The 10,131-nt window shown below is 45.1% G+C and overlaps 1 protein-coding gene across 2 annotated transcripts; it reads left to right on the plus strand.

Annotated features, from left to right (window-relative positions):
* The first annotated feature begins 4,025 nt into the window (after positions 1–4,025).
* On the plus strand, positions 4,026–8,920 carry fam8a1a (family with sequence similarity 8 member A1a). Of its 2 annotated transcripts, none has more exons than XM_030347485.1 (5): positions 4,026–5,009; positions 5,253–5,373; positions 5,683–5,818; positions 7,665–7,804; positions 8,712–8,920. In XM_030347485.1, the coding sequence occupies exons 1-5, from the start codon at positions 4,604–4,606 to the stop codon at positions 8,854–8,856; spliced, it is 948 nt and encodes a 315-aa protein (XP_030203345.1). In that variant the 5' UTR covers positions 4,026–4,603; the 3' UTR covers positions 8,857–8,920. The 2 variants fall into 2 exon arrangements, with proteins under 2 accessions (XP_030203345.1, XP_030203346.1); XM_030347486.1 differs by having other exon boundaries at positions 4,033–5,009; positions 5,695–5,818; positions 8,712–8,918.
* The last annotated feature ends 1,211 nt before the right edge of the window (positions 8,921–10,131 follow it).

Consider the following 10,131-nt stretch of genomic DNA (forward strand, 5'->3'; position numbering starts at 1 on the left):
ATTAAGGGCGGTACAGAATTGGCATGAAATGATGTTGAGAACGGCCACAGCGTACAGTCCAAACTGGAGTAGTGGCAAAAGTCATCCACGTGCTGAATCACCAAATATGCCAAAAACAACAGCTTATGAGAGTGCACTAGGGCAGAGCATTAGCGCACACATTGTGTGACGTTTTAGAGAAACAGAAATCGCACGTCTCAACAAAGTGCACTCGAATTTCCACAAACATCTAACATCAAACTCAAAGAAATCAACAAGAGCCAAAAAAATAACATAGGAGCTATGAATCAGCGAAGTGCACACCAGTCCGGGTGGATTCCTCCCCAAACCTTTCGATCTGCAGCTGCTTGCGTCAACACCAGGGAACCAGGGGAAGACAGCTCAGCCTCGCCTCCGGGGACACAGCTGGACGTTAACCCAACAAGCAGAGATCTCCATGGGTCAGATCCCATCTCATGGCCTGGTTCTCATCAGGTTTGGAACCAGAGGAGCACACAAAGGGACAGTGGGAGTGGAGCGATGATTTTAAAGACACCAGGACAGTTTGATTGACATTTTTTCCGCCCATGTCTACACTATTCATCAATAAGAAAAAGGACCCGAGGTTTCCGACACTTTTGTTCGATCAAAATCGAACAAACATGACGTCTGACCTGCCTAGGCTCAATATCTTTTGGTGTTTGACGACGTTGGGTCCACAAGGGTTCCGGACGGTTAATGTTTAAACCCATCATATAGTGACATGTTTTCACTCCCCTACACAGCCTGCACTGGACTCACAGAACAAAACACTCCAGCGGTGTGCTTTGGTCCGTTCTGCACGTTCCGCTGAGAGGATCAGATCGCCCTGGCTCCTGAGGAAAACACACACGAGCTATGGGGTACGAAGACCAAAGGAATTCCCTCCCGCTGCGAAGGACATGAGAAAGGAGATCATAGAAGCTGAGAACTGTGAGGCTGAGAGCACGTTGAGGGTGAGAAGACGAGAATTTGACGGGGGGAAAAAAACAACACAGAGGGTAGAGGTGGAATCCACGAGGAAGAGGAGGAGGAGATGGAGGAAGATGAGGAGCAGAGTGAGGGGAGTACGCGGTGCAGGAAGAATATTATGTGAGAAGCAGGAGGAGGAGGAAGAGGATGAGGAGGAGGAAGAGGAAGGTGAAGAGGACGAAGTGGTGGAGCCGATTGAGGGGAGTATGAGGAGGAAGACGAGTGGAATTTGTGAAAGCCAGCATGAGCCAATAGGAGAGCGGTGGGAGGCTGGGTAACCCCTCGCCCTGTGGGTGTTCCTGTCTGAGCTCGAACACAACTGACATAATTCCATTAATTTGGTTTCCCAGTGAAACGTTCTCTCTAAGCTCTCAAGTCTTTCTTTTTTCCTCTCTCTGTGATTTTCCATTCATTCCATAAGGGTTGAAACTACCACCTCTGAAGGAAAGGTTTTCCGTTGATTTATTTCAAACCCAATTCTGGTTGAGACCTAAATCTATTATCGAAGTTATTGATATAGCTATCTTTGTGTGATATCATTAGTGCATTTAGCTTTAAAACCGTTAAGATAGCTGTAAAAAGGATTTTGTTCATAAAACCAAGTACATATAGTATATCTTTAAATATTGATGAAAATACAATACAAAATGTGCGTTATTTTCCCAGACAGTCATGTCGTCTCATTTGAATCAATCACCCTATTCCCCTCTAAAATAAACGGGAATGGTAAACCGTAGCTTTTCCATGAAAGTCTACAGAATTTTCCTGAAATTCCCTGAACTTTTTTTTTAACAATGCCCTTGGCTCTGTCCCTCCGGGGCTTATCGAGTAAGCAGTGCGCGTGGAACCAGTCGTCCCATCAAAGAGTTTGGATCATTAGGAGAAGGAGGCCCAACAGGCGGCCACTGTGGTCCCCTTTAGGGATATTCTGTATCACTTAAATGACCCCTTTAATCCAGGAATAATTTCAACAATTATCCTATTGTTCTCGGGCTATTCTTTAAAATGGATTTTGCTTTGGGATTATTCAATAAATACTTCAATCAGGAATAATAGTTGCTAGAAATAAGTCTCTCTCTCACTCTCGCTCTCTCTCACTTCTCTCTCTCTCTCTTTCTCTCAATTAAATTAAATTCATTACAAAGTTATTGGCATGGAAAACAGTAAGGGTAAGGTGCAATAAATTAGGGAATGATGATGATGATCTCTCTCTCTCTCTCTCTCTCTCTCTCTCTCTCTCTCTCTCTCTCTCTCTCTCTCTCTCTCTCTCTCTCTCTCTCTCTCTCTCTCAATGAAATGAAATTAAACCAAAAAGAGCGTCAAATTCAATTACTCTATCTCTGTCTCTAGCACACACTGTTTGCAGTGAACACGTTTACCATTTAGGTGTCCACTTTCTGATACACAGACACACTGAGGCCCACACACACACACACACACACACACACACACACACACACACACACACACACACACACACACACACACACACACACACACACACACACACACACACACACACACACACACACACACACACCAGTAATCCCACCAGATCGCGGGCCTGCGTTCGGCTCTTATATTTGGCGTTTGCGATGACCCCGGCTCCGGCTATAGCATGCAGGTCTCTGTGCTCGGTGAGGGGTGGATTAGTGTCCGCATCGCTGCCCCCATTCACCCTGGAACACGGCGCGGTCATTTAGAGCTGGTAGACCCAACACCTCAAACACGGATACGGCCAGCCGCACTGTCAGCAAATACCCCCCCGCCACCACCCCTCGCCATCCAGCAACCCTTTAAATCAAATAGTCTACTGGATGGTTACATTGTGTGTGTGTGTGTGTGTGTGTGTGTGTGTGTGTGTGTGTGTGTGTGTGTGTGTGTGTGTGTGTGTGTGTGTGTGTGTGTGTGTGTGTGTGTGTGTGTGTGTGAGACTGAGACTGAGACTAAGAGAGAGAGAGAGAGAGAGAGAGAGAGAGAGAGAGAGAGAGAGAGAGAGAGAGAGAGAGAGAAAGAGAGACCGAGAGAAAGAGAGACCGAGACAAAGAGAGAGAGTAGGGACATTGCTCTTTATCAGATGACTGACCAGCAGGTCCTTTGAATCAAAGCCATTTCCGGAACAGGCTTTTGTGGAGACCTTCTGACCCTAGATGCCCCAGAATGGCTGATTGGGACATAAACCTGCAGCAAACTCTCCATCATGAATAGGCTTCTGCCTTGCATTCATCATAGGGTATAAACGACTTTAAATCATTATGTTCGCCAAAAGAGTGCTGCATTATATTTCTCATCAATATTCAGTTTTTGTTGATTAAAAAAAACATTTTACCTTAATTATTAAACTTCGGTCTTTATAATTACATTTGTCTAATCAAACACGTGCATTTTTCTCTCGTTCAACCGACCTCTGCTACCCCCTTGTGGTGGACCAAAAAACGTGGAAAGGGGAGGTATAGAATAATGGAAAAAATAAAAAACCTGGAATAAGGAGGCATCTGAAGATTATGGAGAATATTAACTTTAGAAAAAAGATGCATGGAATAACGGAGAACAAAAAACCTGGTGGGTTGGAGTCACTACACCTTCTTTTTTTTTACAGGAGGAATAGAACACGAGGTAGAAAAATGGTGGCGATAATGCAAAATCGAGAAGAAATAAGGTACAAAACATTAGAGAGAATCATTATAAGAGAATTTCTTTGAGGGAAAGGAGGTCTAGAAAAAATGATGGCGAGAATAAAAAATTGAAAAAGGAGAGAAAAGAAATCGACAAAAAGAAGGTAAAGAAAAATTATTGAGAGAATATTTTTAGAATTGCTAAAAAACTGTATAAGATAAGATAAGATAGACACTTTATTGAGTATATAACTACAGCTTTCACTACTGTTTATGTGCGGAGCTACCATCTTGGATGCTGCGGTATCGTTTTTGGCCTCTCTATCAGCAGCACCATATGAAAGCTATATCTCATGATAGCAGGTCATGGCATGGTCAGCCCACAGTTCTTACACAAAACTCCCACTGCACTACAGGCTACTCATCTCGCATTGGACTGTAACAGTGAGTTGTACAAAGCTAACTGACAAATGTAGACCAACTTATTGTCAGGCGCTTTTGAAAAAAGCGTCTGCTAAATGCCCTAAATTTAAATATAAATGTAAACTCAATTTAACTTAAATTAAATTATAATGAAATAGATGTCACAATTCTGGTGCAATAAATTACTGAAGCGCTTAGGTGCGGATATAAGACGGGGTTTAGGCGGCCCATACCATTAGTTGTACAGGGTGAGTCGCTCATTGTATAGTTTGAATAAAAGAGGTTAATTACACATAATCTTGCAAAATATATGTTTTCAGAATCATGTAGTAGTTCAGTTATAGCGTTCAGATAACGTCAAGATCCTAAACGAAAACAATCGAACCCTGATAACGTGTACTTTCCATTTCCGGTTTCACCTGAGTTCTAGGGACTACTTAGCGCCGCCCTTGGATCGACCACAGCATTCTGCTCTTACAGCTAATATGAAACAACAACCAGATTGCCAAGTGTAGTAAATACGTTTACACAGGTTTAACTCGTCCATTAAACACACATCGTGAAGTGGCTCAACCATGGCTGCGATTGCAACGAGTGATAGTCAGCCAGATACCTCGGAAACTGAAGAAAAGACACCGAAAGCCACCATCAACGCTACAACCGAATACTGCGCAAAGTTGCAGCAATGGATGTGGCAGTACTACTGGGGGCATGCGAACTGGCAGAGTTGGATGGCAATGTCCGCCTTTCCCTTTCTTCCACCCACCACTTTCCATCACCCGGGTCTCCTTCCCCATCCTTCCGGGGCTTCTGCCTCGCCACCCGGCGTTGGGCACCTCACTTTCGACGCCCAGAACTGGTACAATTACCCTTATCCCTTCAGTTATCCCGTTCCCCCGTATCTATCCGCTGCCAACAACGAGCATCCCGCTGAAAACACACCTGGACGGCCAGTCCAGCAGCAGAACCCGCCTCAAGCAGGTAGGCTTTGTTTTTCTTTTATGCTGTGTACCCGTTCACCGTTCAGATATCAACACTTTCTGACACACACACACACACACACACACACACACACACACACACACACACACACACACACACACACACACACACACACACACACACACACACACACACACACACACTGATTATTGCGTTGGTTTTTTGGCAACATGTCGCTGGCCTATCAAATCACCCTAAAGATCTGTATCCCTCTGTTGGTAGGACGGGAGTACACTATCCCCACGCCCTTCCAGAGATTCCTGGCTGAGACGGTGGACTTCTTCATCCTGTTCTGTGTGAAGGCCACGATAGTGCTGTGGATCATGCACCTAAGTGGGATGAAGTAAGACCGGAAGTGGTAGAGTGTATTGTTGTTGTTAATGAGATTCTGACCAAATTAATGACTTCACTTTGAAACGGTTGCGCACACACTTTCTCATGATTTTGGTTTTAACCAATGTTGGGTTTTTTAGTTAGCATGTCAGCTAAATAGTCAGAAGCTGTTACTAGCGACCAGCAAAATAAAACTTTTGATTTGCACGTGTCATCTTATCCGTTGCAGAACTTGAATAGTTTAACCACCACGTGCAACACCTTCTCCAGTCTATATTGGCTTTTTATTCTTCCTTTGCTGCCCCCCCCCCCCCACCTGGTCACCCTTCAGGGACATTGCCAAGTTCATCACCCAGTTCGTCGTGGAGGAGATAGACGAGAACACGTCGCTGGAGGACCTGCAGAAGATGATGGCGGTGGCCCTGGTCTACCGCGTTCTGGTCTGCATCTACGAGGTGAGGCTAACCTCCTCTACGGCCCCCGAGGTCGCTGCTCCGTGATGTAGAAATATGTACTATAATAATAATTATAATAATAATGTGTTTATTTTATCTATAATTCAATTCAATTGTATTTGTATAGCCCTTAATCACCATTACAGTCTCAAGGGGCTTAACAGGCCAAATATTTATGACACCCCCCTTTACCCATGCCCCCACCTGATATATAGCGCCTTGCTACTACTCAAGATCGCTTTACAGATTCGTGAGCACACATGGAGCAAGACAGCACAACAATCACAACACAAATAAAATTAAAATAGATTATAAATACAGAGGGTCTATGCAGTCGTGAAAGAGTAGAAGTGTTCTCGTCATTACCATGAGGTGGACCCTGTCCCCCAGAGCATCTTAGAATACAACGTGTAGGCGTACATTATTATTATTATTATGATTATTTTGGGGGGCCCCCCAGTGGTGACGCCATGTTCTACCAGCTGAGACTGATGGATCGACCACTGCATCGCATCTAGTGCGGTTACAAACCAGTCAACATAATACTGTACTTGGAGCTACAATGTGAAGGTTCTGGAGAGCGGCAAGTGCTCTCATGTTATGTTGTTATGACTATCATGTAGCGTGGGGAATGAACCAGATCCTATCTTCGGTTTTAAAGTCGTAAAGGCAAATCGTTAGTTGCTCAAGGCATTAGGAAATACCAAACAGGAAATGTCTTTCTAAATGAATGTGTCTGAGGGTATTCTCATGCATTGAACTGGAATAACTTTACCTCAATCATGCAGTATAATGTGGCTTATACCACAAGTTGGGACCATTGGTGGTTTGTTCTGCTGCTGCAACCGGGTAACAGCTTTCTGAACATTGCTCAGGGAAATACTGCTGTAATATTCATTCATTATCATTTAATGACTGAACGTAAAATTTACTATAACCAACTGTGAACACAATCGTATGTCATAACATTAATGTAAAATCACAAGATATTACATATTTCTGTGCCCACTGCACGTTTTGGCAGCTATTAACTGCCACAGCATAGCACACTTCCAAACCCGCTGTCCATTTGAATCCTTCCCCCCCCCCCATCTATTCCTCTGTTGTGACTATTTAATCGTCCCTCGAGTGTCGCGCAGTGTTATGCAACGTGTGTCGGCCACTTGTTTGTCGACGTAGCTACGGCTCGCTGCACGCCCACACGCGCTTCCCTGCAGAGGATGCAATGATGCAACTCTGGCCTCATAGTAGCCTGAGATGATGTCAGTGCAGAGAGTCAAGGGTGGGGTGGGGGGAGGTTGTTCCCATCACATCACTGGGTTTCCTATAAACAGGGGACAGTACCCTGTGGGGGGTTCCTGCTCCCTTACACGCACACACATCCTCACTCCCCCCAACCCACACGCTCTCCATGTGGTTTGCCGGTTGGATTTCCTTGTCTTTCTCCTGACGAATGTAATTATTGTAAGTCACCTTGGATGAAAGCATCTGCCAAATGCCCTGAATGTCTTCCTTTTTCACCTAGTTTTTACCAGGTGTACATGTGTGTGTTTTTTGATTGGTTGGCTTTTTGTAATTGTGCTGAACAGGATAGTCTAATGGTTACTGTGTTGGACTTACAGCCCTGAGGTTGTTGCTTCTAACCCCCAATGTCCAAAGTCTGCTTGCTAGAAAATGTATTTTGATCGTGTCGGCTAAACATCGACCTATATGACCAAATATTAGAAACAGTAAATCCCTTTGAGTTTAATTTATGAAATCGACCAAATATTAACATATTGTTTTTAAAATTGATATGTAGGTGCTTGCTCAAACCTTTTCGTATATCGCTGTTTCATCCAATCAGATCATATGTATCTGGGGAGTGGGCGGGGCCACGCCGGGGAAGTTCCTGATGGGTCTGCGGGTCGTGACCTGCGACACGTCCACCCTGATCCGGCCCAACCGCGTCCTGGTCGTCCCCTCCACCAACGTCTCTCTCTCGGCGTAAGTGCCCCCCCCCCCCCTCCCCGTGGATCGGCGGACCACCGCGTCTTTGGCTACTAAACGTTGGTTTTATCCATCATCGCAGCAGGTCAACTCATTGTTAAGATATACAGAGGGCTGAGGAAACTCTACTGCTGTGAGGTTCTTAAATATAGATACGTTATTCTTCTTCTCTTTTTATTTGAGTTTTGGTCGAAACACTGCCGGACCTTGACAGAAGTGTACCAAGTTGAATCTCATGATGACCTCGTCTTACAGGCTAATATATTTAACTTAATAATTATATTATTAAGGCTGTAGCATAAGGCCTACTTGGTTAGCATAAGGCCTACATGGTTAGCATAAGGCCTACTTGGTGAGCATAAGGCCTACATGGTGAGCATAAGGCCTACATGGCTAGCATAAGGCCTACATGGTTAGCATAAGGCCTACATGGTTAGCATAAGGCCTACTTGGTTAGCATAAGGCCTACATGGTTAGCATAAGGCCTACATGGTTAGCATAAGGCCTACATGGTTAGCATAAGGCCTACATGGTTAGCATAAGGCCTACATGGTTAGCGTTTGGCCTTCATGGTTAGCCTAAGGCCTACTTGGTTAACATAAGGCCTACTTGGTTAGCGTTTGGCCTTCATGGTTAGCCTAAGGCCTACTTGGTTAACATAAGGCCTACTTGGTTAGCGTTTGGCCTTCATGGTTAGCCTAAGGCCTACTTGGTTAGCATAAGGCCTACTTGGTTAGCGTTTGGCCTTCATGGTTAGCATAAGACCTACTTGGCTAGCGCACTAGCTGGTGGGTCTTATTGCATTGTTTTTCATCCCCCTGATTGGTTGATCTCTCTCTCGCTCTCGCTCTCGCTCTCTCTCTCTCTCTCTCTCTGTGTTTCTCTCTACCTTGGACGGCCATAGGTCCACGGTGCGGGCCCTGAACAAGAACTTCTCCATCGCCTTCCTCTTCCCCATCTTCATCACGCTCTTCTTCTTCCAACACAACAGAACTGTGTACGACATTGTGGCGGGAACCATCGTAGTGCAGCGGAGAGGGGCCAGATAGCCCCCCCCCCCTACCCCGGTGCCACCCTCTCCACCACCACCACCACCACCCAAACACCACCACCACCACCCAAACATTAAGGCCAGATAGAACCCCAACCCTGGTCCCACCACCACCCCCACCCAAACATCAACACCACCCCCACCCTAACCACTAGCACCACCCCCAACATCAGCACCACCACCCCCACCCAAACATCAACACCGCCACCCCTACCCTAACCAACACTACCACCGCCCTAATCACTACCAACCCCCACCCTAACCCCCACCTTCACCCTAACCACCACTAACTGGCTTGGATGGATGGATGGGTGGATGGATGGATGGGTGGATGGGTGGATGGATGGGTGGATGGATTGGTGGATGGATTGGTGGATGGATTGGTGGATGGATGCAGTTGTGAAAGTCTTGACTGGAGTGATTTGATGGGTGAAGTTGTGAATGTCTTGGATGAATGTGTTGATGGATGAAGTTGTGAATGTCTTGGATGAATGTGTTGATTGGTGAAATTGTGAATGTCTTGGATGAATGTGTTGATGGGTGAAGTTGTGAATGTCTTGGATGAATGTGTTGATGGGTGAAGTTGAGAATGTCTTGGATGAATGTGTTGATGGGTGAAGTTGAGAATGTCTTGGATGAATGTGTTGATGGGTGAAGTTGAGAATGTCTTGGATGAACGGATGCGTTGGTGCAGCTGTGTGAAGTGCAAAGCATGGGGCCCCAAAACCAAAATGCTCAATCAGTTTTGGCAGTTGGATTTCCTGAAGCCCGTTAAGAAAGAGCTTAAGGGGTAGAACCTTGTAAAAGTATTGCGTTGTTGTCGTGTTTGAACAGTCCGATAGTTGGTTGATCATTTGAAGCCTACTTGTCCGCAAGCCTGCTCAAGACGCAACATCTTGAAAATATCTCACGAGTCGACACTGACCCACACTTTAAATGTATGATTTAGGACATAATATAAAAGGATATATTTGACTTGCTTTAATTTAACCAACTGAAAATGAAGGAAAACCTAGGTTTTCTTGTGCACTGCCAGGATTGGGAACCACCATTTTGACGTTTTTAGGCCAAATTCTTTTTTTTAAATACCAGGCTCTCATTGGAAAAGACCGGCATGTTTTATTTTCTTCTGTGCCTCTAGATAGAGTAGAGACTTGGTGTTTTGCCCGTCAGAGGGTCACCACATCCTTTCCTTGGAGCTGTTTAGGTTCTTGATGCTTGCAATGATCGTTACCTTCAACTTATTTCATCTTAAGAGGACTCAGGGTTACCT

The sequence above is a fragment of the Gadus morhua genome, chromosome 22 (assembly GCF_902167405.1).
Source record: "Gadus morhua chromosome 22, gadMor3.0, whole genome shotgun sequence".
NCBI lineage: Eukaryota > Metazoa > Chordata > Actinopteri > Gadiformes > Gadidae > Gadus > Gadus morhua.

Bases quoted from the DNA above. Each gene is read 5' to 3' on its own strand.
- fam8a1a (XM_030347485.1), top strand. From the start codon at position 4,604: ATGGCTGCGATTGCAACGAGTGATAGTCAGCCAGATACCTCGGAAACT. The intron at 5,374-5,682 runs GTAAGACCGGAA...CCCCCCCACCTG, and splicing joins ATGCACCTAAGTGGGATGAA to GTCACCCTTCAGGGACATTG. The intron at 7,805-8,711 runs GTAAGTGCCCCC...GGACGGCCATAG, and splicing joins ACCAACGTCTCTCTCTCGGC to GTCCACGGTGCGGGCCCTGA.